The 27,195-nt window shown below is 39.4% G+C and overlaps 4 protein-coding genes across 7 annotated transcripts in view; 2 read left to right on the top strand and 2 right to left on the bottom strand.

Annotated features, from left to right (window-relative positions):
* The first annotated feature begins 7 nt into the window (after positions 1-7).
* On the top strand, positions 8-5,089 carry LOC101741518 (probable pterin-4-alpha-carbinolamine dehydratase). 2 transcript variants are annotated; one of them, XM_062676086.1, is made up of 4 exons: positions 8-143; positions 1,648-1,854; positions 1,982-2,191; positions 4,884-5,089. In XM_062676086.1, the coding sequence occupies exons 2-4, from the start codon at positions 1,678-1,680 to the stop codon at positions 4,965-4,967; spliced, it is 471 nt and encodes a 156-aa protein (XP_062532070.1). In that variant the 5' UTR covers positions 8-143; positions 1,648-1,677; the 3' UTR covers positions 4,968-5,089. The 2 variants fall into 2 exon arrangements, with proteins under 2 accessions (XP_062532070.1, XP_004924567.1); XM_004924510.3 differs by having other exon boundaries at positions 75-253.
* On the top strand, positions 764-1,297 carry LOC101741381 (DNA repair protein XRCC3). The gene has a single exon (XM_004924509.5). It carries the CDS (start codon positions 764-766, stop codon positions 1,295-1,297), a length of 534 nt encoding a protein of 177 aa, XP_004924566.2.
* Positions 4,943-27,195, bottom strand: part of LOC101741242 (L-threonine ammonia-lyase) — a 66,989-nt gene continuing 44,736 nt past the window's right edge. Inside the window, exons 2-11 of one of the 2 annotated variants that reach the window (XM_062676077.1) lie at positions 17,595-17,663; positions 17,384-17,494; positions 14,289-14,359; positions 13,897-14,184; positions 12,840-13,002; positions 12,406-12,561; positions 12,018-12,154; positions 7,112-7,211; positions 6,443-6,568; positions 4,943-5,517 (exon numbers count right to left, since the gene is read on the bottom strand). In XM_062676077.1, coding sequence (XP_062532061.1) covers positions 5,368-5,517; positions 6,443-6,568; positions 7,112-7,211; positions 12,018-12,154; positions 12,406-12,561; positions 12,840-13,002; positions 13,897-14,184; positions 14,289-14,359; positions 17,384-17,494; positions 17,595-17,609 — 1,317 coding nt within the window. In that variant the 5' untranslated portion in view covers positions 17,610-17,663 and the 3' untranslated portion in view covers positions 4,943-5,367. Of the gene's footprint in view, positions 5,518-6,442; positions 6,569-7,111; positions 7,212-12,017; positions 12,155-12,405; positions 12,562-12,839; positions 13,003-13,896; positions 14,185-14,288; positions 14,360-17,383; positions 17,495-17,594; positions 17,715-27,195 lie in introns of both variants that reach the window. The other variant, XM_012688982.3, reaches the window with a different exon arrangement.
* Positions 18,878-25,020, bottom strand: LOC101741102 (L-threonine ammonia-lyase). Of its 2 annotated transcripts, XM_004924507.4 has the most exons (11): positions 24,677-25,020; positions 23,550-23,669; positions 23,396-23,466; positions 22,478-22,574; positions 21,850-22,043; positions 21,597-21,759; positions 21,304-21,459; positions 21,085-21,227; positions 20,051-20,150; positions 19,847-19,978; positions 18,878-19,052 (listed from the first exon to the last, which is right to left on the bottom strand). In XM_004924507.4, exons 1-11 carry the CDS (start codon positions 24,746-24,748, stop codon positions 18,903-18,905), a joined length of 1,398 nt encoding a protein of 465 aa, XP_004924564.2. In that variant the 5' UTR covers positions 24,749-25,020; the 3' UTR covers positions 18,878-18,902. The 2 variants fall into 2 exon arrangements, with proteins under 2 accessions (XP_004924564.2, XP_062532058.1); XM_062676074.1 differs by lacking the exon at positions 23,550-23,669.

The following is a 27,195-nucleotide window of genomic DNA, read 5'->3' as shown; positions in this document are numbered from 1 at the left end:
CATAAAATTCAGAAGTATCGCAATAAAACCACAATAAAACACACGGAGCACTTGAAAGTAGTAGACACTGACAGTCGAATGTCGAATGACATTTCAACATGGCGACCGTAGTTTCTATTTTTGTCACTTCACAGCACAGATAAGTTGGTGGCACTTTAATTAATGTTATTTCTCCATGTGTTGTTTTGTAAATATTACTAAATATACCTACACATGTGATTTGTGATTTGATTTGCGTTTAATAACTCAGCTGGTCAGTTTATAATGAATATTTAAAGGCTAATTGTTTCCTTGAGTTTTATAATATTGCGTTTTGTTTTAATTCATATAATACCGACACTTTAAAAAAAACATGTATTTAAAAAGAATTTTGCCATTAAACTTGTTTGAAGCTATTGATAGAGCTGGAATATCTAGTACTAAAGAAATAATGATATTATCAATTTTGGATATAAAAAGACTCACGAGAATGCATAGCAAAGACATCCAATTTGTAAAAAATATTGTATCAGATCATATCAGTGCTAAAAGTTTTACATGCCGTGAATTACTTGTGAAAAATTGTAAAATAAGTACGGGCTGTTCTAAAATAGATGATATATTAGGTGGTGGGTTTCGTACGGGAACAATCAATGAGATATTTGGTGAAAGTGGTTCAGGAAAAACTCAACTAGTCCTTTATACCTCAATACATAATTTATCTAAATGTTCTGTATACATTTGCACTGAGGATTTGTTTCCAGCTAAAAGATTTAATCAAATAATGAATTCTATAAAGAGCAGAGATCAAGACTATGGTAAAAATGTTTTTGTTGAACACATTTCAGAAGCAAAAGATTTACAATTTTGTATTAGAATGCAGCTTCCTAAATTGCTGCAACAAAATATTGTTTCTCTCATTGTAATTGATTCTATCGCTGCTCCATTTAGAGTGGAGAGTACTGACTATGTGCAGAGAGCTGGAGAACTCCGAGAACTAGCCATTATGCTGATCACCTTAGCCCAGCAGTATAATATAGCTATTGTCTGCATAAATCAAGTTACAGCATCGTTTGCTGACTCAGATTCTATTCATCCTGCACTTGGTCTTGCTTGGTCTAATATGGTTTCTACGAGATTAAAAATTAGCAAAACCACCCAGTCAGTTATTATTGATGATAGTGGTGTTTGTAAAAGTGATTCTGGTGGTCAAAATAAATTATTCGCTAGAGAGATTTCTGTTGTCTTTGCCCCAGATTTGGCAAATTCTTCAACTCTGTTTACAATAACATCAAATGGTATTCAAAGTATAGATTAAAATTATTGTAATAACATATAAAAAATAAAGAAACATAAAAACGTTTTATGATTTTTTTCTGCCTTATCCCATAATTAATATCTATGTAGATATGGTTGTTAAAAAACAGTTTTTTAGATATGCCTGATTTTCTTCTAATGTCTATTCTAAAATCTATATATCCTATCCTTCAAATTCTATCAATAGTAAATTACACTTAAGTTTATTATAATTTTTTTTTTATACTAAACAAGCAAGCCATTTTTTCATTGGAGACAAATATGTACATACACATACACACAAATACTATTGTGTTCTATGAACAAATTAATTACAGTTGTTACAGTTAAATATAATATCTTAAATTTTAGGACGAAAAGAATTAACATAAATTTCCTTAAATGAATAAGACAACTATGACGTTTGCGAATGGGTATTTGTTAAGTGCACGTTCGATAGCGATACACTTTCACCCCGCGAGGCCGGTCCGACCGGCGCGGACCGTCGCGATCAATCGCAGCCTTGCCGCCGTCCGTTACGCCAGTGTGTCCTCGACATCACCGAGTAAAAGGAAAATGGTAATGAATTAACGTTATCGTTAGTCAGTGATGCAATAATTCTGTACTGTATTAGTTTTAGTAAATATTATACTAAACATTACCGTTGAATTAATGTTTAATCAATCTTTTTTTATGTTTCATGCAGGCTGATAAACTTAATCAAGAGGAGCGCACAACTGAGCTCAAACCTCTACTGGAATCTGGTTGGAAAATTCAGAGCAACAGAGACGCAATAGAAAAGGAATTTCAGTTCAAAAATTTTAATGAAGCTTTTGGATTCATGACCAGGGTCGCGCTGCTAGCTGAGAAAATGGATCATCATCCTGAGTGGTTCAATGTATACAACAAGTTGCAAGTACGTTCGAAATGTTTAATTAAATCGTTATTTCCACGTACTCTTGGTACATACTAGGCTTATTTTTATATTTCGAAGCGAATGTTAATCTCATTAAGCGCATTTAATTATTAACAAGTAGGTAGGTATCTCAAAAAATAAAAACTGATGCTTATAACCTAGGAAAGGGGAATAAAATGCAAATAATACTCAAAACATGGATGAACTTAATCAAAGCATACCTAGTTGCTCTTGATATACACTATATTACTGTGAGCATGTATTCTGCTTCCGGTTCCTAATCATACATACTTTACTAACAACGTGAAGTGTTAACGTGAATGATTTAAACAACCTAAAAACATGAAAAATCCGTTTAAGTTTAATAATTACTTAATCTCTAATAGAAAATCAACATAAAATATTTGTAATTATAGTTTTGTTGAGAAATAAAAATTACCTAGTAAATTGATATTATCTATTAAGGACGAGAAAAATCTGATTATTTTATAAGTCTGCTAAAGTTTACAAAAAACCGTATTTTCCTGTTATTAACCATCTACATTGAGATCTATCAGATTTTATGTTGCACATACCTAACTGCTATCGTAAACTTCAGATAGACGTCAGATATCGTAAACTTTTTGGCTGACTCAGTGATGGTGTAGTAGCAGTAGCACCTCGGACTGTTACGTTGAGAGTCGTGGATTGGATTCCCCCACCGGGCAAACATTCGTGTGATGAACAAGTTTGTTTGCCCTTTGTCTGGGTCATTATTATTGATTTATGTATATATAAAGGGTCTCTCAACAAGGACGGGTCGATGTTGAAATGAAATAAAACATATGTGAGATATTAAAGAATTTATTTATTTGAATGGCCCAATTATGCCATTATTTATGAAATATGACATCGGTTAAATGTCCACTGCGGCTTCGAACGGTGGCACGGATCCGAGAGGTCCAATTTTTTATTACTCTACTGCATAGATCCGGCTGAATTTGAGCGATGGCTTGCGTTATGTTGACTTTTAGGGCATCGGTTGATTGCGGATTATTGGTATAGACCTGCGACTTGAGAAAACCTCACAAGAAAAGTCTAGCGAGGTCAAATCGCATGATCTTGGTGGCCAATTCAGGTCACTTTTGCGAGAGATGATCCTACCCTCGAACCGTTCATGCAGAATGTCCATTATGTCGCTCGCTGTATGGCGCGTAGCGCCGTCTTGTTGGAACCACATGTTATCCACGTCCATATTGTTCAATTCAGGCCAAAAGAAATTGTTAATCATTGATCTGTAGCGCTCGCCGTTGACAGTAATGCCCTCGCTTCATCATCATCGTTTTCGAAGAAGTACGGACTGATGACGCCGCTGGCCCAAAATCCGCACCAAACAGTAATTTTTTGTCTATGCATTACCACCTCGCGACCCTCATGTGGGTTGTGGTCCTCCCATATACGGCAATTTTGCTTATTAACAAAACCATTCATCTAAAAGTGCGCTTCGTCGCTAAAAATGATTTTTTGGCCAAAATCGGGGTCCTCTTCCAAACGTTCTGTAGCCCAGTCAGCGAACAAACAGCGTTGTCTATGGTCATTCACTTTAAGCTCCTGGGTCAGTTGGGTATTGTACGGGTGTAGGCTTAAGTCCTGATGCAAAATTCGCCAACTTGAAGTCTGCGAAAGGCTGAGTTCTTATGCACGGCGAGAAATCGACTGCCTCGGAGTCTCCTGCACATTCTCACGGACAGCAGCGATGTTCTCGGCCGATTTGGCGTTCCTTTGACGTAAGGGTGTTGGTTGGTTGTTTACCGAACCAGTCGTCTCGAATTTGGTCACCAAACGTTGGAGATTCGACTTTGAAGGGCCACCGCGTCTGCCGTAAAATGGACGTAATGCGCGTTTGCACTAATGAACACTCATTTTGATAATAAAATTTTATCATCTGGACGTGCTGCTCAATCGTGTAACTTGCTATGGTGATTTGGCATTAGTAACTGAAGAAATAACAGCGCATGTGACAGATGCCACCAAAACAACATGGCCGTCACAAACTGTCAACATCGACCCGCCCTATTTGAAAGACCCTTTATATTTAAACGTGTATACGTATGCATGTCGGTCTTCGGTAATGCAGAGAATCCCAGGAAATCCGTGACCGTGCGCGATTAGTTCCCAGTTATTGTTATTATTAATTCTGAATTGATTTGGGGGAAAATGGTCGTTCCATTCTGTGCGGGCCTATAATTTAACTTACCTATTACTTGGGTTAGAAATTAGAGATCCGTGTAGGAAAATAAAATGGTGTACAGCTACTACTTACGGTGTAAAATAAGGAAACTTCTCAATTACTTAGTGGTGCTAGGACCTCTTGTGAGTCCGCGCGGGTGGGTACCACCACCCTGCCTGTTTCTGCCGTGAAGCAGTAATGCGTTTCGGTTTGAAGGGTAGAGCAGCCGTTGTAATTATACTTGAGACCTTAGAACTTATATCTCAAGGTGGGTGGCGCATTTACGTTGTGGGTGTTTATGGGCTCCAGTAACCACTTGGGTTACTGGAGCCCATAAACCACCAGTAAACACCAGGTGGGCTGTGAGCTCGTCCACCAATCAAAGCAAGAAAAAAAAGCAACGTGCCCTAGAAGTGATGTAAATACTATGTAATGTACATTTGTTGTGTTATTAAAATGCCTGTAATGCATGTCTTGTTTTAGGTGACACTTTCTTCACATGACGTAAATGGATTGAGCAAAAGGGATATCAAAATGGCCAGTTTTATGGATAAAAATTATAATTAAACATTTTTTTTTGGTATACAATGGTGTGATAATATTTATTAAAGAGATAAACATGTGATTTGGATAAAAGCGTTGTTGTAATGTTTAAAAAATTAATAAAAATGTTTTCATTATGCAGATTACATTGAATTTTACTTCATTAAAATAATCCCATGGAGAAACGTGATATACATAAATTATGTCCAAGTTTAATGTATTTGTTAAGGCTAATTGTTACTTATTGTATAATTTACACAAATGAAACTAAAATATCAAAATTACTGTTAACCTCTGTTGTTATCAGATGAATATTGAATTTATTACATCCGAAATGAAAACAATGCGATAATAAAAATATGAGTAATTGTTAAAAGAAAAAGATAGTTATTGAAAATAATAAAATTTGTTTAGAATCTCAGCTTTACGTAGCGACTCGACCGTAGCACGGGCACATTCTTTTGTCATTAAAAGGTTCAGTCTCGAACTCGGAGGAGTAAGGATACGCCCTCTCTATTATCCTTTTCAGTTCTAAGGCATGTTCAAGATTTCTAGTTTCACAAACTAATTTGATCTGTAAATGTGAATGAAATAAAACATATATTCCAATAAACCTTCAGCGACCTCAAGCTTAAATCATCTCTTGTGTTTGTTAGTCGTCCTGGAAATATGGGTGGAAATCGTACGGTCATTTGGCACCATACTAAGACACCCTGTACTGTGGGAACGGGAGATTGGTACCTATACATATTTATTATTTATAAGTTTAAATATATGTTTATTGCATAACGTAAATGCCGCTACCGAGACACTTAAGACACGAATCAACTTGAGATACGAGGAAACGAACTGCTAATTTGCTAAAAAAAATATTGCTCAGATAAAGCTACATTATGGCTGGCTATCCCAACTTTCAAACCGGAATGCAGGACTGATTTGCAGTAGAAAAGGACAGGGCAGTGCTTAAAATAGGATTAACGCATTTGCGCAATTAGGTACTGGTGGTAGGACCTCTTTTGAGTGTGACCTATTTCTGCCGTGAAGCAGTTGCGTGGCGCATTTGCGTTGTGGACGTCTATGGGCTCCAGTAACCACTTAACACCAGGTGGGCTGTGAGCTCGTGCGACCATATAAGGATTAAAAAAAAATGATGTGGCGGGTTTCAGTGTTAGGCATCATTGACATAGAAATTTATTCTCAAGCGCTAGATGAATATACGTGCATCTTAAATCCAGGTTTTACATTTAGTGTAAATGTTTAGAGGGCTGATAGAGAGATAGAGATACATTTTATTTATTGTTTGATTCTAAATACCGTAGTTCAAAAATTTGTTTATGTAACTTTAAGAGTTCTACAATCTCGATATATATCTACCTAAAATTTCCACCTAAATTTGTATATAACCTTATTGGCAATGGTTTCTGCATAAAATTATCGGACACGTGGAAGATAAAAGGGTTACTTCATTAATTTGGATACGGAACCGTAAATATAAATACCTCGATGGTATAGTCGCTGCCTTCCACCCAAATTCGATCTTGGAACTGATGAACCACGTTATACCCTCCGTTGGCTATTAGAGATAGCAATTGACTGTAAGCTTTTGGATCATCTTTAACGCCAACCTGTGACAGCAAGACATCTGACAGAAATGACAATGCAAAACTACTTTTTTAAAAGGCAGTTATTGATGGTATCAAAGATCTCAAAAGTATACAAAATAATTATTTATTTCATAGCTGATGGCTTTCCGTTTAAGCCTTCAATAATGCTTAGTAGGTACCTGTCGCAATGGTGACACAAGGTCATAAGCACAAACCAGTATAACCATATTATATTTGGGTGTCCAAGTTGAAAATAAATTCGAACAATGACGTTTTTTAAAACTGTGTCAATTCATTCTAGTTTTGTAAGTCTGTTTAAGCTATCGATGCTACGTTAGCGACGTGTTTTTGTTCATGATCTCTGTCTAGTACTCTAAGTAACAATAGTTAATTGATCGAAGTTTAAAGCCTATGTTTGAGACAGAGTGTAATCATTTTTGACACCCTTAGTGCTTAGATTCGCTTAATATCCATTTTAACATTTAAATTTTTATACCATTCAATATGTAACTACAGAACACATGACTTTTTATAGGAACTGTTATAGTAAAATTTAAGTCTTACGCTAAATCTGACTAGCCTTCCAATTACAGATAGTCCTCTTTGTAAGGACCGTATCAGAGAAGTGTAATCAATATTGCCCCCGCTGAGAATGGCGACCACACTGTAATATTGAAAAAAAAGTGTACGATTATCTTGTATTCCCTTTTAAAATTAGCATTAACACATTGGCCATGATAAATCACTTATTTAGTAATTATTAAAATAATTTCCATATTAGATTTTCTTTGGATTCTGCGAGTCGTTGATAGAATTAAAACTGTTTTAAAGAATATAATCTTAATAATACATAATTCGACGCTTGAAAGGCAAACTTGACTAAGCGACAATAACTGCTTTGTACCTACATAAATGATAGGCAATAACAATATTCGATGCGCAAAAATATATATATTTCTAGGTCTATTAAAATCATTTCAATCCTACAGCTAGATTCGTTAAAATATTTTATAATTTTTTTCAGGTATTTCAACTTTAAATTAGTCTACTGTAAAGTTCACGCATTATAGCATAGTCACGTTTGCCTTTCAAGCGTCGATATACTCGTAAAGAATTTAATCTTGCGTTTTTTATTGTCATTATTTTATCTCGGACGTTTCGAATAATTTCCAGTTTTTGAGGTCACGTATGACCCTGTATTACTGTAATAGATCCGAGGTTAAATCGTCAAAAGTAATTATAAAAATTTCAATTTTGGTTCCTTTTTCGATAATTTTGCGAATATAAAATCGAAAAATAGTTCGTATAGGTAGGTATAATGTTATTCGTGGCTTTGTTTTTTTTTTTTTTTTTTTTTTTATTGCCCTTGTAGGCAGACGAGCATACGGCCCACCTGATGGTGAGTGGTTACCGTCGCCCATGGACTTCAGCAATGCCAGGGGCAGAGCCAAGCCGCTGCCTATCGCTTAATACTCTCCACAAGCCTCTTTTAAAGAAGGACATGTCATAGCGCTCGGGAAACACCGTGGAGGGGAGCTCATTCCATAGCCGGATGGTACGTGGCAGAAAAGACCTCTGGAAACGCACTGTCGATGCCCGCAGTGGCTCCAGGTAGTATGGATGAACTCTACTCCGGTGGCGGGCGGTGCGATGGTAAAAACGAGATGCCGGTATCATCTCGAACAATTCCTCAGAGCACTCCCCATGGAACATTCGGTACAAAATACAGAGGGAACCGAAGTCCCTCCGCAGACCCAAAGGTTCCAAACGATCCGCGAGAATGGGATTATCGACGATTCGAACGGCCCTCCTCTGTATGGAGTCAAATGGAAGAAGCTGGTATTTGGGAGCCCCGGCCCAGAGATGGGAACAGTACTCCACGCGAGGCCGGACTTGTGCTTTATAAAGCAAAAGTCTTTGTCCAGGCGTGAAATACCGCTTCGCTCTGTTGAGGACTCCCAGCATTTTGGACGCCAACTTGGCTTTGCCTTCCAAATGACTCCGAAATTGGACATCACTCGAAATGTCGACCCCAAGTATCCCGATGCTCGCGGAAGGTTGCAGGGATACTCCTTGGAATTGCGGCGCCATGACAAAGGGGTCCTTCTTCGCAGTGAACGCGCAAACTTGTGTCTTCAACGGGTTGAATTGAACTAAGTTCGATTCACCCCACTCGGAGACTCGCCCCAGAGAGTTCTCCACTTCAGACACAAGTTTTGATCGTCTCTCTTGCACCACGCTCCGAGAAAGACTCTGATGGCCGATATATCGCGCATCCCCCGTGCTGTCATCCGCATAGCAATGCATGCCATCAATAGACAGCATGTCATTGATATACAGGATGAAAAGCGTGGGGGAGAGCACCGAACCTTGTGGAACGCCAGCATTAATGGTCATGGTATCAGAACAATCACCGTCTACAACGACCGTGATGCTCCACCCATCCAGAAAGCTAGCGATCCACTTGCAGAGACCCTCGGGGATTCCGTAAGATGGTAGCTTCGACAGAAGCGCCCTATGCCAGACCCTGTCGAAGGCCTTCGCGATATCAAGGCTCACAGCAAGAGCCTCGCCCTTGCTCTCCAAGGCTTCAGCCCACCTGTGAGTAAGGTATACAAGAAGATCGCCAGCTGAACGACCGTGACGGAAACCGTACTGTCGGTCACTGATCAGCTGGCGATCTTCAAGATACTTCAGGAGTTGTGTGTTTATTATTCGCTCCATCACCTTGGAAAGCAAGGAAGTTATCGCGATAGGCCTATAGCTCGATGGGTCCGACCGGTCACCCTTCTTGGGGATAGGGTGGACGTGGGCGGTCTTCCATGAAGACGGAACCCTGTTAGTGCAATAAGAGAGGCGATACAAACGCGTTAGCGCAGGCGTCAGCTCAGGGGCGCACTTTTTCAGAACCACTGCGGGGATGCCGTCTGGCCCACTCGACTTATGGACGTCCAGGAGTCGGAGCTCCCGCCTGACTGCACACTGTGTGAAGCAGATTTCCGGCAGGGAGCTATCACACCGGGGGATGTTCGGTGGTGTGGCACCCCTGTCGTCCACAGTCGAGTTCGAGGCGAAGAGTTTGACCAGAAGGTCAGCCTTCTCTTTCGCACTGTGGGCCAGAGTGTCATCGGACTTGCGCAGTGGTGGGAGACTAGACCTGCAAAAGTTTCCTTCTGCAGCTTTGGCGAGCGACCAAAAAGCACGGCTCCCAGAGGGATAGCTCTTTAGTCGCTCGCCAACTCTAGCAACGTGCTCCGACTTCGCCTTGGCAATTACCTTCTTGTAGGACCTGGAGGCGGCGTTATATTTCCGCCTTTCCTCTGAGATGTTAGGATCCCGACGCCTCCTGGCATCATCCCATGCCACGTATGCGGACCGCTTGAGGTGTGCAGCATCCCTGCTGGCATTGTTATACCAGGGTCTGCTGCGACCCCCAACGGGCACTTCAGAAGAGGGAACAAACAATTCCATCCCCTGGAGCACCACGTCTTTAAGACGGTCCGCACAGACGTCAGGATCAGCAGAGGAAAAGCAGAACCGCCCCCATGGGTAGGATGCGTAAAATTCACGCAATCCATCCCAATCTGCTGACATATACCGCCAAACTCTTCGATACCCGGTCGTCGTTCGACGACCAGGACGAGAGAGTGGTACGGCAGCACGGATAAGGCAGTGATCGGACGATCCAAGCGGAGCGTCGACCACCACACTGTATCCGGCCGGATCCGTGGTCAGCAGAAGGTCCAACAGAGAAGGCTCGTGCCCCTCGATATCTGGGACACGGGTGGGCTGTGTCACCAGCTGGGAGAAGCCGTAGGCCAAGGCGAAATCGTAGGCAGTCCGACCCGGGAGGTCAGTGGTTCTGGACCCCAACCACTCTTGGTGGTGAGCGTTAAAATCTCCAAGAACCACCACCTCCGCAGATGGGTACTGCTCAAGCACGCGGTTAGTCCCCTCTTGCATATGCTCTATCAGAGCTGCACCTGCATCACTGCTGTGGGACCTGTACAGGCACGCGTAGATTCGGCTACGGCCCACGTGATCTACGCGCAGCCACAAGAGGGACAGGTCCCGTTGTTCGAGGCCTCGTAGACGGCGACAACAAACATCAGCCCGGACGAATACACACACCCCGGCTTTACGCAGGAAGTTGTGCTCCAATACGTAGCCGGGGTATTCAAGGTAAGAGGTATCATCCGGAGCAGATATCTGTGTCTCCGTCAGAAACAGTAGGGCAGGCTGCGCCGTCTCAAGGTGGTGGTGTACGGCGTCAAGGTTGCTATGTAGGCCCCTGACATTGCTGAAATCCACATTAAATGTGGAATAGGGGATCGCCGATATAGCCCTTTTTCTTTTTCTTATTTTCATTTTGTTTTTTGGAGAGTGGGATAAGGTGAGGTAGGATGTTCGGAGTGAAAACATGACAACACCTGAATAAAGCGCGGAACATAGTGTGCGGTCGATTACGGGTTCCGTGAGAGTCCGACGCAGGGCATGGAAGGGCCCCCAGTCCACCCTGCGTACGATCGCCGGGATCCACTCCGGTCTCCGAGTCCGGCACGACGACCGCACGACAGGATTTCGCACCGGTTGGCGGGACAGCTTCCCGGGGCGGAGTTTAGTAGTGACACCCGGGTTCAGGTCCCCTACTGACCGGCGGGCGGCGGCGAACACCGTTTCACTGGGTCTCCCTATACCCCTGTCAAACAATCACGTCCCGCAAGCTCGCGCGCACGTCAGATCCGCATGTTCCAGGTGTCATCAAGATTCACCCCCAACAAGGAAGAGGAAAGGAAAGGAATAAAACTGGCTCTCCAACCCACACACCGGAACACAGCTAGGCTATTTGGCGGCGGACTCTAGTTGGAGGGTGGTCGCCAGCCAGTCGGACTAGTCCTACCACCGATTATGTTTTCGGCTCCCGTTTAGCACCACCCAGGGGTCACTTGTAGGGAATCGCGGGTTAAACCTACGGAAGCGGGAAGCAATCGACCCCCGACGTTTGTTCACGTTTTGTTAGTTCGAACGTATGCGATTACGTTGTAACTTCGCTAATATATAATTTGTGGTTCTCAAACATCCTAAACGAGCTTGTGTATGTCATCAGCTATACGTTGTCAGAATTTCTATATATATAAAAATGAATTGCTGTTCGTTAGTCTCGCTAAAACTCGAGAACGGCTGAACAGATTCGGCTAATTTTGGTCTTGAATTATTTGTGGAAGTCCAGAGAAGGTTTAAAAGGTAGATAAATATGAAAATGTTCGGTATTAAATAAAAATAACAATTTTGTATTTCCTTTGATGTGTCCCTCGTCGGACGGATTTATTTTGTTTGTTTTAAGTTTATTTTATACAAAAGTTTAGGTCTTTTATTTATCGATTGAGGCACTACGAACTCTGCCGGGTCAGCTAGTTTATTAATATAATATACAATTTAACCAGCCGATTAGATATAAGTAGGTACTAACTACTTCGTTTTGAGCTCAGGAACGAGATTCCCAAGAATCGCAGCGAGCGGACAAGCTCCTGCTCCTTCTATTACAAATCTTTCTTTCTCAATTAAATGCAGAATTGATCGAGCTATCCAGTCCTGGTTTACCAATAGCTTAAATGCAAAAAAAAAAAAACGTTATCACAACGGCCTTTTGATAGACAAGCTTAGTGCACTTGATGTTCAGCACTAGGTCATCGTACATAGGATACCACCATAAGGTAATAACAAAAATAAGAATAGTGATCTGACCGTACGAGCTCATAAACCTCAACATCAGTACACAGTTAAATTTAGCAAGAATTTTACTAATCAGGCATATAGTTTTTTTTAAGTTAACACAATTCTGAACCTTATTGACCTACCATTTTGTCTACCAGAGTTTTTGCAGTATGGAATGCATTGACACCGACATTTGGCACAGATATTGCATCTGCCATATTATCTTGCATTGGCACTTGTATCGGCTTGTCCATTTCCAAAGATTTAAAGAAAGTCGGTATGTTTTCTGATTGCACTCCCTACGGATTTTATTGTGTTAATCATTTAGGTATATCAATTACTCTAATATGATCGTAAAAGATTTGGTTTTACTAGTCATTTCAAAGTTAAAGTGAATTTTATACACACTATTATTTAACGGGCTCTTACGATTACTTTTATAGTTCACGATTTCTCGATATTCTGATGACCTTGAAATGTGACAATTGCGGTAAGGCCCCATTAAACCACAGTGTGCCAAAGCCACAAAAGCTTAAAAGAATCATGTGGATTTGTAAATAACTGAGGATTAACTAACATAAACAAGGCAATTTGGTTTAATATGTTTGATAACGGCGGCAACTGCCGCGATCAGACCACCGCTGCCGACTGGAACAATAACTGCTTCAACAAGCGGAATTTGTTCCAAAATTTCCAGTGCTAATGTACCGTAACCCATTAGGATGTGAGGATGATCGCGTCTATGAAATAATAAACAAATAATACAATTAATTGTACAGAGAATATAAATGTATCTATACTTCATATTATAAAGCTGAAGAGTTTGTTTGTTTGAACGCGCTAATCTCAGGAAGTATTGGTCCGATTTGAAAATTGTTTCAGTGTTAGATAGTCCATTTATTGAGGAAGGCTATAGGCTATATAACATCACGGTAAGACCAATACAAGTGGAGCACCAATAAAGAATGTTTCAAAATAGGGGTTTAAATGGCTCCTTAACATTCTATAGTTCAAAAATATTTTCACTTTCTACGTAAATGAAGTGGGGGTAAAATTTTGCGTTATGCCAAAGTAACTATTCCACGCGGACGGAGTTGTGGGCAAAAGCTCCTTAATACAAATATCCTTAATACAAATAGTGACAGAAACTACGAGTATTAGGTAAGTAGTAGATACCTACACAGGGCGTATTTGAATCGTTTTCGAAGCCGAAAAGTAAATAATCTACTGGTCGGAGACATAAATCTATTACTAAGTAGAAATCATTTTGGTTTTACTAAAATTAGGTATATTCAACGTGTCTGTCAATAAAGTCGAAGAAATTGGCAATCGCTCGTTCGCCACAAATTGGCTCGCCTTCCACGACCGCAAATTCTGGACGCGTAAAATGTTCACCCCCATTAGGGAAAAAAATTACAGTTATTTCTGAATACTCGAATTCATAAAATAATTGCTATTTTAGCATATGTTAAGCAAATCCATTTTATTGGACGCAAAACAAGTTAGTAGCACCAGATAGCCTGCTGATATAGGTACTTATAACTTCTCTAACAGTTTTCTTTGCCATTATCATGCTAGAATCTTAATCACGAAATAGTTTAGAGGTTGTCTAAAAAAATGTAAAATTGTTTTACGCGTTAATATACGTAAGTCCTTTATCTTTCGCCAACGATCTCGCAAATCTTTGAGATTCCGTCAAGTTGCTTCCTTCTAGGATAACTTTTGCGCCGAGACTGTAACAGTTTTGCAGTTTACATATGGGAATTGTCACAGGCACCACGACAATCACTGGAATGCCGAGCTTGGCGCCGTAGTGACATATACCAATGGCGTCATTGCCTATTGAAGCTATCACGACGCCGATCTTCTTTTTATCTAATGGTAACAGTTGCAAAACGTTTAGTGAACCTCTCTCTTTAAAACTGAAATAAAATGTTTTTTTTTGTTAACGAGATCAAAAATGGTAAATATTTCAAATTAAGTTCGAAAATGTAGAATCTATGTGTAGCACTAATTGAGTAGGTACCTTCCAGTTATCTGCATTGACTCAATCTTGTAATATAATTTCATAGTAAATTCACGTTGGTGATGAGATGGCTGAAAAAAGTCAAAAAAAGCTATGAAAAATAAATGTAGGTATGTGTTTGTAGTTTTACGAGTATAATCTTTCTAGAAACTACTTTAATATCATTTCTATGCACATACCTAGTCGGGTCATAAATTCTGTCACATGTTTAATGTAAAATAATTGAAACAAGTTTATTCATTATGTAACCATTCATATACCAAAATGAACTTAACAAAACATAGATTCTTATGACACTAAAGTTTATTCAAAATGACCTCTGTGATTTTGAATACAGGCCTTCAATCTGCGCGGCCAGTCGTCTATCGCAGCAAGAACGAGGTCCATGTCAATATCGGCGGCTGCCTTAATCAAGGATGTCTTGAGTGACTCCAAATTGGGATGACGCTTTGAGCACGCCTTTTCCTCCAAGTGTTGCCATATCTTGTAATCTAACGGATTCAAATCTGGACTGGAGGAGGGCCAGTCTTCGTGCCCACGGAATAGATAAATAAGGTTGGAAAGGCCTTTGCTCTAATTTTGTATTAGAACCAGTGTCGCCGCTTCATCCCCACTATTTTAATTTCTACACATACACACACTGTGATTACAAGTATTTCGCACACAACAAAAACACCCACACATAAATCTCAGGACAGATATTCGTTCGCAAACTAGCACAAAACACCCGTAGGCATACACACTCACACACGCAAAAAGGCAATAAAAATGTTCATACACGCTAGTGCTTGATAAAATCGATATTCTTTATCGATAAATTATCTGATGAATGAATGGAGAAAATGAAACATGAAATAAATATTGAAAAAAAAAAACTATTTTACTTTTATTAATTACAAATAGTCACTGTCGCTGGAATAAAACGTATTTGTTAAGCAGTTGGCGCTTGCTTTTAATTGCGAATGAATTTTTCAGAACTAAGTGTATTCTGATTTTTTTTATGGTAAAATCATTTTCAGTAAAATGTTTAGAGCAAATAGTACTCGTCTTTGTCTCCAGTTTCCTCTACCTGTCACGTCAATCCATTGTTCCCTGGCGTTAGGTTCTTTAGGAAACCTAAATTTTTTTATTTACTGCATAAGTCAAATGGCATTTTACTTAGATTTTAATACGTCTTAGACAATATAGTAAATACCCGTAAATGAGAGGTCTACATGTCCCTTTATATTATACCTTCACTTTAATTCAATGATAATAATTCAATAATAATAATACATATTTATTTTAATCAAAATACGTCTCACTAAGAATATACTAGGCATCATTAATTAAATATAAAATAATGCAAAAATTATCCATGTCAAATGTAAATATAGTCGAGAATTCTGTCGATGATTTTATTTCACCACATGGTCACCTCACTATCGACAAACTAGCGCCGTGCACCACGGCCAATCAGGGCAAAGGCCGAAATTTCAAAGATTGAAGTGTAGAGAACGCAATGCATGTAGTACATTGGAAGCTGACTTGGTCATTGCGTTCATTGGGCGAGTACACATCGCGCAATGTATGCTATTTATAACTTGCTGCAATAATATTGTTAATGTTTGGAATTTCATAATGCTCAGTATATTTTTATGTTTTAGACAAATCATATTGTAATTAAATGGTAATTTCGACTTACCGATCGAAAGATATACCTCCTCGCTCTATACTTGAGGTCTGATTTTTTGTTTTACAAGTTATAATTGCACAACACGGCACTATAAAGCGGAGATCTGTTCGCCCAAGTATTCCGAAGCGCACTAAACGCGGTGAATGAAAGAATCGGTCGAGTTATGTTTGTTCGATCATAACAGTGGCACGCTTGCCCCGCCTACATTACCATTCCAACCTTATTTATCTATTCCGTGTTCGTGCCGGATGAAGTCGATTTCACGCGCCGCCAGCCAGTCTTGTGTGCTCTTCGCTCTATGAGCTGGCGCCGAATCTTGTTGGAATACCCAGTGCCTGTTATTTAACATGGTATGAGAAACAGGTTCCACAAGGTTCGTCAGAACTGTATTGTGATACACAACTGCATTCGTTTTTACACCTTTCTCACAAAAATGTACCTCTGTTAAGCCCCAATAAGAAACTCCCAACCATACCATGAGCGAGGATGGGAAATGACCTCGTTGGACACGCGGAATACGGTTGCTCGCTTCTTCACTACTGTGTGCGTACACCTTATCATTTTGTTTGTTATAGCTCTCTTCTACGGTAAAAATTTTTTCATCCGAAAAAAGAATTTCCCGATATTTTTTTCCCGTGTACCGCTTCAACTTCAACAAAACGCGGCATCTCTTCAGTCTCAGGTCCATTAGACGAGCATTCAAACGATGTCCTGTTTTTCTTCGATATGCCCGAAGCCCTAAGTCTTCATTTAACACCCTTTTCACCGTGGTTCTGCTTAACCCCATCTGAAGGGCCAACAGTTTCTGCTTACGTTTGGGATTTCTTTGAATTCGCGCCTTCACAGCTTTTATCACTGCTGGAGTCCTAACAGACCGAGGGCGACCACTTCTTGACCTGTAATCTACACTAGAGTCTTCATTGTATCGTTTGATGGTACGATAAACGAATCTTTTGGTTATATTCAAATTTTTCAGTATGTTAAAAAAATTTGAATTGGCGCATAACCGCAACGATGCAACGCAATAACTGCAACACGGTCTTCTTTAAGCGTCCACTTCATATTTAAAAATGAGTAAAAATTCTAAAAGCATACATTTTTATTTTCATGAACAATTCGAAATTCGAATTCAATAAACTTTTTTGTGGCCAGCATTCTAAAAGAAAAGTTTTTACTGTGTGACAATACTTATGACCTGACTAGTTATATATATATTTATATAGTTCCAGTTTGGCCTATGGGACATTCGTAAGATAAGATAAATTAGGTACAATATTTAATATGTTTACCATTAGGCTCCGAAGCATTTAACACTAGTAGGGCCGTGATTTGCTAACTATGCAAAAAATAATAATGGATATTCAATTTTATTTCTGGAGCTTGTGAACTAAATTAGCCTTTAAATAGTCAAGGAACTTACCATACATGGGGTTTTTGTAATAAACGGACTTAAACGTTCCAATGCATCTTTTACTTCGTCATATTTAATTGGTCTAGGATTCTCCGGGTCACAGAATTCATCAAAATCTTCCTGATTGTGTATTAGGATGGAAATAATCAGGTATATAATGTTGAAAATAGGATTAACGTATTATTATGTATGTAGGACAAATAAAGGTACATATACTCACGTGCCGGCGAGACATAACGATACTGGTCAAAGGGTGAGGAAATCAATCTGTAGGATTTTGTTAAAACATGAAATTTTTTTTCGTAATAAAAATCTAATGTAACATTACAATGACGTTTACCTTGTAAACAATTTAAACATTGTGGTTTGTCGCTAATGACAATACCTTTTATGTATAGAAAGAAGATTATTACGGGATCTCTGCATAAAATACTTCGCAGAGAGACGCACATTCAACGATGCGATTATATCGCTGTTCAAATCCCGTAGGCATGGGAATTTTTTTTCTAATCAAATACGTTCTTACCTCGAGCTCACGAATGACTTCAACTTTGAATAATAATAATAAAATCGTGTAATAAAAACCAAACTCGCAGGAATTAAAATTTACGTAGGTAATCACTTTATAATTGAGATATGCATCTCAAGGCATCGGTAACCACTAATCAAGGACCAGATATTGATCACCAATCTACGTAATAAATAAAAAAAGTTTCTAATTTTTTATTGGAGTTTACTCCTTTAGAATCGATTTACATATATAGGCCCGGGGTATGAAAATTATGGGGACCAAAATCGTACTAGCATGTCACACGAAATGCGTTATGCGCCTGATTGCGCATGTCACACGAAATGCGTTATCGCAGGTGACGCCGGGCTGCTGCGCCGGCAGTCCGCCACAAAGCCTCGTACTGATCGCGCGTTTCTCTCATTATTGTATTTTCATATATTTGTTAGTCGTTTGTTTTGTGTCTCGTTAATTTGTTAATAATCTGTAGTGTATCGTGTTGTCGTAATATAGAACTATTTCTCGTATTGTTTCGTTTAATTTTTTATATCCAGTAAACTCCAGTCGTGCGTCGGAGCGGACACACACACTTTTTTTTATTTTGAAGTTTGTTAGAATACTCGACGGCACTATAAATTTCCTTTAGTTATTTAAACAATGCACCTACTAAGTTCTTTTCTGTATCACCCTTCGTCGACTGGTAAATAATACCTTAAGCATTAAGTCCACTAATTTACGATAATGTGCATGAATTGTGATAAATAAAAAGAAATAAATATATAATTGTCGATACCAGTTATATTATTTACGGTTTCAAGGACTGAACTACGTGCTGGTGGTAGCCCGGTACCATTCGTATTTTGCCGCGAAGTCTTCAACGAATAAGACGACTGTGTGTGTTATAAAGAAATCTAAATTTGGTGTGAGATAGTAATCATATTTTGATATCTGAACGTCGAGACTATCTAACCATTAAAGTCAACACAAAAAAACAGTTATCGTTCGAATATCTTTAATGATTCAATAAAGCATAGGGTTCGGGAAGCAAACGCAGCTTTGTATCGGGTTATAAGGATCTTCGGAAAACTTGTAATCAAGAAACATACTGTCCATGATACGTTTAACAACACAGGCGTGTTCGTGACTCGCCGTCTCACAGATAAGTGTTAGCTAAAAAGAATAAATAAGATTAAAGGAGAATAGAATCTTCTCCGGCACAGGTAGAGAATAGAATTATCTTTAGGTTATTCGGGTGAACCTCGTGTAGTAGTGGATGCCTGTAGACTGATGATGAAAGAAAGTCGCTATCTCGATAAATCAAACAAATTTATTCGAAAATAACTAAATATTTTCTAAATATTGCTAGCTTAGTTTTGACGTCTTCTTTTTCTTGCCCTTATCGCACACAATGTTTTTTTTTTGTTTTTTTTTTTATTGCTTAAATGGGTGGACGATCTCACAGCCCACCTGGTGTTAACAGATATGTGACATGTGGGGGTCGACGCAGCGTGTCCTCTTTTCTATTCAGGTCATCATATCATACCGCATAGGAATTTGACAAGAGCCTTACGACCGGCCGCTTACCCGTCGTCGATTCTCCTTGGCAAATCTATCGTTGGTATAAGACGGTAGCCAGAAAAATACTTTTAGTCGCCTTTTACGACAACCACTGGAAGATATGGATTGATCCAATTCTGAGCCGGGAACCGCACTGCTATGTATGTTGGTATAGGTCGGTATGTCGGCACAATCGTCTTTTACACATGAATGACACTTGACCGCGGAACAATCCCGGATTCTGGTTGAAAGGCTAAGTAGATACTTGGTGCTCCAATGCAATTGAGACTTTAATCCAATGTCACAAAGGCGGCGGCATTCATGCCGTGATGTCTTGGGCTAACATCAGGTAGGCCGTGAGCTCTTCATAACAATAAAGATAATGCTTAAATTTCAATGCGTATTACGTAGATTTTCCGAAAGCTTTCTTCTAGTAGAGCTTCTTCACACCGACATTGAAGAATATTACAACTTGTCTTGGCAATAATCCGTAGAATCTTTACTCTTTGCTCCGTAAGCTGGTTGCCAGAAAGAGTGAACTGTATTAAAAAAATTAATAAATATGAGACATTCATCGCGAAACTTAAATTACTGAGCGTTTTAGTTCTTACCCTCATTTTAATAAGACGACCTTCGATGGCCTTTGCTCGCTCAATGTTTCGGCATAAGGTGAAATAGTCAGTATTACCTCCCGAAACAACACAAACCACACTGGAAAACAGAAAAATACATTTATTTAATTAAAACACCGAATAAATAAGTGTATTTTTAGTATTAATGACAATTTAGGTGTGCCAATTTAATCCGTCTTATACTTGTTATTCTATAATAATTAAATATGTTCTAAATTTATGGATGCTAATTTTTTTGCATCGTCACATTATGGCGCAAAAACTGGTTACTCTTTCTAATTCAACCCCTAGCAGCTATCTCGAGCTATCCTCAGCTTCTAAAACTAAAACTTACAAATAAACTCATTTTGGCATTACTATAGCGTCGATTTATTTCTGATTATTTTGTTATATTGATTATTTTCAAAACTTTTGTTGATAACTGCGTGCGCCAAGCCTCAGTTCGCAAACTATGGAAAACATCTGTCAAGACTTTAATAAACAAGAATTCCACATGACCACGACTGCTCTGCCAAGAGTAATCGATTATGATAAATGATGAATGTTGATAAGAATGTGGAACAGGTACCGTTATTCGTCGACCGAAAATTCAGAATATAATAATATATATATCGAGGTTTAAGTGACATTTTTGCAAGTTTACAGGAGAGCCATTTAAAGTTTAAAATTTGGAAAAAATATCTTAACACTCTAGTTCACCTATTTGAGTGAGGTAAACTTAATTGAAGATCAATTAAAAACATCGAATTGTTATTACGAATACCAAATAAACGGGCCCTTAATTATAAAGATAAATGTCACGTATTAAGCGAAATTTCGCTTTAACCAAATAGTTTTTCCACCAATTAGCCAATTAGGCAACCATTTAGTCAACCAATTAGTCATTTAGCCAAAGGACGCCATTTATAACTTTACTCTCTTTCTCTCTGTCTGGATTAGTCGGGCTTAAGCGTGATTATTTTGTTTCAATTTACACGTTATTAAATAATGATATGAATGCTATTGATACTGACGTTTTCCCTTTGAGTTCTGGTAAAATAATGGGAGTAGCAAAGAAAGCGCTTAAAGCAGTCGCACCCGCACCCTCCGTGACCATTTTCTCTTCTTCAGTTAAATGTAAAATTGCTCTAGAAATCCAATTGTCCTCGACTAAAACCTTTAAGTGATTTATTGATTATTGCGTGTACTTGCTTGCATAATATAAAGCACAGACAATTTATTGAGCGATATACCATTTTGTCTATAAGTGACCTCGCTGTGTAAAAAGCGTTGAAACCTGCCTTCGGTACTGCAAGCAGTTCAGCGACTGTTGCTCCAACCACAGTTTGAAACGGATTGTCATTCTCCATGGCTTTGAAGAAGCTGCAGCATTTCTTCGGTTCGATTCCCTTTAAAGTATTTTAGATATTATGATTTAGATCATCTAGTAGCAACTGGGTTGTTTATTTCGAAATCAAAAGTCTTTCGTTCGTGTTTTAAGTATATGGAAATAAAAGTTTAAAATTTAGAATAATTATAAGCGTACATAAATCTTTATTTCCGGCTTCAATTTCTTGGCGACCGTTGCTATGCCAGCAATCAACCCTCCTCCACCGACAGGCACAAGAACAACATCGGTTTGCGGGAGCTGCTCTAAAATTTCCAACGCGATCGAACCGGAGGCCGCTATCACATGAGGATGGTCGTAACTGTTAAATATTATAAAATTTATAGGTATTCAAATATATTTTTTTAATTTCCTTTTTTTATAAACTCAATTAGCGTATGCAATAGTTTACCCATTTATGTAAGTCAAGTTTTGTCTTTCGGATTTTATGATAAATGCTTTTCTTATGGCTTCGGAAAGATCTTTTCCGTGCTGTATGATGTTAGCTCCGTAGTTTTGGTATCTTAATATCACTTTGCATTTATCAGTATATGGAATTACAACAGTGACAGGAACATTAAGACGTTGACCATGATAGGCTAGAGCCTGAAACCAGAATATGAAAAAAATAACTTCATTAAATCTAACCTAGGAAGCAAGGAGCTTGGAGATCAGTAATACAGTTATTTGCATCTAGCACAGACTTCAGCTCTTTCAAAGGCTAACAAAATAAAACGTTATTTTGTATTTGTACCATACCTTTAAGAGAGAAATAAATAAATATTATTCAGAATTCGACTCTTCATTGAAATGTCCATGTTGTTTTGCTTTAGACGGTTGGTACCTACTATTATTTAGGGTTTCACCAGCGTTGCCAGTTATTCTCGTTTTTCTTGTACGTTTGTATTTAACACCTTGTATTAATATAATTAAGCGAAATTCAGCCTAGTACCGATCGGGTGAGGGGTGTCTCAGTTGTCGCACACCTTCGCCGATAAAAAGTAGCGGTAAGAATAATGATATTGTGAAGCATTTCGAACCAAACCCCAGTTTCCAAGAGAAGCAGTTATGACTCCTGCAGCACGCTGTTCGTCATCCAACATCGACAATGAATACAAGGCCGCACGCTCGAGAAAGCTGTCGGATTTATTATATTTTTAGTTTACGGTGGAAGTGTGTTGATTTTCTTATTTCTGTCAAATAAGAAGTAATTTAACATTCGTTATAGATTACAATTAAAACTTCAATCTCTAGGTGGCATCGTCCCCAAATACAATTTTTTATAAATTTCTAATTTACAGGCCACTGGATGCAGGCAGCGCAGGACCGGTCTTTGTGGCGTCGCTTGGGGGAGGCCTATGTCCAGCAGTAGACGTCCATGGGCTGACAAGAATTTACAGCAATTGAAATACTACCCGTTTCTCTAGTTATTTGAGATATAGAATAGAGAGAGCGAAAGAGAGAGAGAAAGAGAGACAGTTAAGCTTTTTTTTTCTTCCTCCTACCTATGCTGATAGCCTTAAGAGGCTATTTCAGCTGCTCCTTGACGTGTGTGAGCTCACGGGACTCAAACCGGGAATGTTGCTAACACTGGCCCTAGCCAGAGCAGTGCTTCGCAGAATCCACCACCGGATCGGACACGCGACCCACTGAGAAGATCCGACGAGAAACTCAGTGGGCGAAAGAGGGAGATATTACACAATTTCTTTATGTAGGTATGTTGTGCTTTGTATTCGGTTTATAAATATTTTGAAACCGACATTTTCTGTTGTCAACTGACCGTGGAAACGGTATGGTTCTAGAATCAGCGAATCTAGATGACCGACCCAAATCAGTGGGAACGTGTAAAAAGCAGTAGTAGCTCCAGTTCGCTGGAGTCTTATGTCTCTATCAACTAATATCGCCTAATGTAAGTATGTCACAATGTTCTTAAAATAATTCATAGAAAAAATTATGACCTTCCCGTACGATGAACGGTTTCGAATTTGTAATACAATTCCATATTAAACTGAACGCAGCATTTAGATCTCTAAAAAAGAACAAAATTATTGAATAAACATAAATTACGGAACAGTGAGTATTCGGGTTTATCGAAACAAATGAAATAAATACATTTAGAGGAGTTTTGGCGATGTGTTCTTTGATAACCGATGTGGCTTTAACCGTATCTTTGTAACTTATCATCTTTGGATTGTCAGGATCACACCACGGGTCGTCCTCAACGTTTGTTTTCTGAAAATCGTTTTTTATTTTTATTTTCATTCCTTTTACATATGACTATTTCAAGTTGAACTGAATCGTGGAGTTCCATCCCAAATAAGTGACCCTTTATTGTGTCCAGTACGACACGTACATGGCCGGTTTCTCTTAATACTTTTATCAATGTTTTATGTATATATTTATTTTTTAGATCGGTGGACGAGCTCATGGTCCCCCTTGTGTTAAGTGGTTACGGGAGCTCATAGATATCTACAACATAAATTCCGCCACCGACCTTGGGACAACGGTTCTAAGATCACAGTTTTAACAGTATAACAGTTGTCCCACTCTTCAAACCGAAACGCATTAATACCTCACGCCAGAAATGGGTAAGGTGGTGGTTTCTTTTGTTTTTTTTATGATTGAAGTTTTACTGGTGGCCCAGAGGCCTTTCCAGTTTCACCAGAACAGGTGAGCAAAAGGCTCAGCCAGGAGGGGTTGGATTTGCTAGCAGTTGTCCGAGCGCTTTCGAAAGAGACCTAACAATTCAAGAGCAGCTGCTTCGCGAATGAATCTACTACCGGATCGGAACTGCGACCCGCTGAGAAGATCCAGCGAGAAACTCAGCGGGCTGATGCATGGCTTAGGTTGCATGTCGAACTCTTTGTCGAGTTCTATGAGTACGCTTACCGGGGTCCCTAAGCCTGCTCCTAGTGTTAGAGCTGAAGGCGTCTAGTGTAAATTTATTGGATCTGATGGATCCGTAAGGACGTGTCTAGGGCGTCGACGGTGACTGGCTCCTGCGTGATCAGGATTCGGGAAGTAGTCAGCGGCGGCAACGATAAGGTGATTATCATGACGAGGGTGGTGGTATATACTCGTGCGGACTCAGAACACTTCCTACCACCAGTTACCCGGAAGTCACCGAATAATAATAGTATTTTCAAGCAATTTCCGAGTTTTCCGAAGAAATGGCTACCCTGAAAAACAGTTCTTTACAAAAACAAAGAGATGCACTCAAAGGCTGTGATAATACTAACCGGACACCAAATATTGTTTTTAACATGTTTGCGTTTAGCAAGAACTGCTGGTGACTCGCCTAATGTAGACATTGTATTGTATTTGTTATTGAATATAATATTTCTTTAACGTTATCCAAAGAATATTTCTCCAATTACACAAATAATACATGAAAACTATTCCAATGTATTTTATTGTGATTTATATTCAGTCGTTAATTATTGTTTTCAATATTTCACGTCATTTCGGTGCAAAGAGAGTGGCTATTTTAATATAATTTAGGTATAATTACATTTTTTTTGTTACTATTTTATTTTTACAGCTGTTCAAACGTGCGTGATTATTGTTTATGTCCTCTTTGTTGTTATTATTAATGTCACAAAATCAATGCACAATTATTATTGGCATTGGCATTGTCTTTGGAACGGTGAAGGTACATCGTACAATGAGTTTAATTATAATGCACAAAGAACAGTAAACAGAAGAATAAGAGAATTAGAGTAAGAGTTAATCTTTAAAATGGTAAACAGTTGTTTTGTACTAGCCATTCAACTTCAAGCTTTGGTACGCTATACTTTTTTTTTTTTTTTTAACGCTGGGGAATCCATTTACGGATACCCGGTCGAGAGGGGTAATAGACCGGGTTATGTCGGACTCCGGCGCCTCCAGAGAAGAAGAGGGAGAAGAGGAAGACCAAACTCCTTCTCTTCTTCCGATTCCTACCGGGAGATTACGCCTTGAGAAAGGCGCGCGAGGCACTGCGCGGCGTCTACCACGCAGGATCCGCCCCGTTAAACCGACTATCGACTAAACCCCATCGAGCTCCACCACTCCGACTCCACGAAACCTACGGTACCGCACAATTCGCGCCGCAGGCTCGCCGTCGCCGGTACCCGTCCTGACAATAGGACGGGATCCAATCCCCGGGAAGATCCCGCAGGACGTCGTCTCGGGAGACACCGTGAGTGGCGCATAGGAGCCACCTTGCGCCGCCTCACCACGGAACCGACAGCAGAGCACCGGGCGCCCCCGCACCCAGTACCCAACAGTCCCTACGGGAGATTAACGGGAGCATCGTGCCAACGTCGCCCACCCCGCCTTCTTCGCTGAGGAGCCGAAGAGGGATTCCAACTTTTTTATGCTTCTTTGTTTTAGACATGTTCACCTCGTATATCTCATGTTTAAAGTATGTCCGTGAAATTAGTAGGTATTATTATTGGCTTAAGGGCTAACTCATTCTAAAGCTACTTCTAACGAAAACGGAAGTTTTTTATATGTATTTATTAGCTGGACCTGTATTTATTTATTTTTGGGTTCGTGTCGATCTTCAATTTAACAGCGCATCCAAATATTTATGCTGTTCTATATTTGAAGTAAATAAATAGTATTATAAATAAGCTATAATATGTTTTTTTTTCTATCTAAGCTGATAGCCTTTAGAGGCTATTTCAGCGTAACCTTATCTAGTAGGTGAGCTCACGGGGCTCAAACCTGACGACGTTGCTAACACGAACCCTAGCAAGAGCAGTGCTTCGCAGAATTTACCAGCGGATCGGAAGCGCGACCCACTGAGGAGATCCGGTGAGAAACTCAGTGGGCTGTGCCTGTGGGTGAATTTACTTGTCGAGCCCTTCGTCGCATTCGGAGTACAATTTTACGTTTTCGTTTTTGGCGGGCTTTCTGTGTCACCATAAGCTGAGTGATTTTTTGGAGTTTACTCCTTTAGAATCGATTTACATATATAGGCCCGGGGTATGAAAATTATGGGGACCAAAATCGTACTAGCATGTCACACGAAATGCGTTATGCGCCTGATTGGCTCCTGATTGCGTGATGCGTGCGCGCGCCAATCAGGAGCCAACGCGCGGCCGCGTTATCGCAGGTGACGCCGGGCTGCTGCGCCGGCAGTCCGCCACAAAGCCTCGTACTGATCGCGCGTTTCTCTCATTATTGTATTTTCATATATTTGTTAGTCGTTTGTTTTGTGTCTCGTTAATTTGTTAATAATCTGTAGTGTATCGTGTTGTCGTAATATAGAACTATTTCTCGTATTGTTTCGTTTAATTTTTTATATCCAGTAAACTCCAGTCGTGCGTCGGAGCGGACACACACACTTTTTTTTTTCTTTATGTTTGGCATTTGGCATATGAGTTGCCATTGTTGCCAGTGTTGAACTTATAAAAATCTCCAATTATTAAATACTCTGCTACTATTCTGAAATAATATTCAGCTATATGAAAAATGATATTATGAAATAAGGTGAAGTAGATTAATTTGAGACTAATCATTTGAGATGAAATTGAATGAAACGAGATGAGATGGGATAAAATAGTCTCAGTAAAATGGTTGTTGTTTCAAAGATGTTAAGTTGTTATTATACATTTAAACTTGAAGACATACAAAATTTAACGAAATAATTGACACAACTTTGCTCATCGCGTTCCCACAAACAGCTGCAAGATATATGAAGTTTATTAAATAGGTAATGCAATAAGTTTTAAACAATACACTAAGGGCTGCCAGTGTACGTATATATGTA

The sequence above is a fragment of the Bombyx mori genome, chromosome 25 (assembly GCF_030269925.1).
Source record: "Bombyx mori chromosome 25, ASM3026992v2".
NCBI classification, from domain to species: domain Eukaryota; kingdom Metazoa; phylum Arthropoda; class Insecta; order Lepidoptera; family Bombycidae; genus Bombyx; species Bombyx mori.
The sequence above is the reverse complement of the archived record's forward strand: the minus strand, read 5'-3'. Positions and strand labels throughout refer to the sequence as shown.

Coding starts and splice junctions, on each gene's coding strand:
- LOC101741381 (XM_004924509.5), top strand. CDS start 764: ATGAATTCTATAAAGAGCAGAGATCAAGACTATGGTAAAAATGTTTTT.
- LOC101741518 (XM_062676086.1), top strand. CDS start 1,678: ATGAATAAGACAACTATGACGTTTGCGAATGGGTATTTGTTAAGTGCA. Junction 1,855..1,981: donor CACCGAGTAAAAGGAAAATG/GTAATGAATTAA, acceptor TGTTTCATGCAG/GCTGATAAACTTAATCAAGA. Junction 2,192..4,883: donor ATGTATACAACAAGTTGCAA/GTACGTTCGAAA, acceptor GTCTTGTTTTAG/GTGACACTTTCTTCACATGA.
- LOC101741102 (XM_004924507.4), bottom strand. CDS start 24,748: ATGTCTACATTAGGCGAGTCACCAGCAGTTCTTGCTAAACGCAAACAT. Junction 20,151..21,084: donor CCAGAACTCAAAGGGAAAAC/GTCAGTATCAAT, acceptor TCTGTTTTCCAG/TGTGGTTTGTGTTGTTTCGG. Junction 19,053..19,846: donor AAAGCTTTCGGAAAATCTAC/GTAATACGCATT, acceptor TATTCTTTTTAG/CTAACACTTATCTGTGAGAC.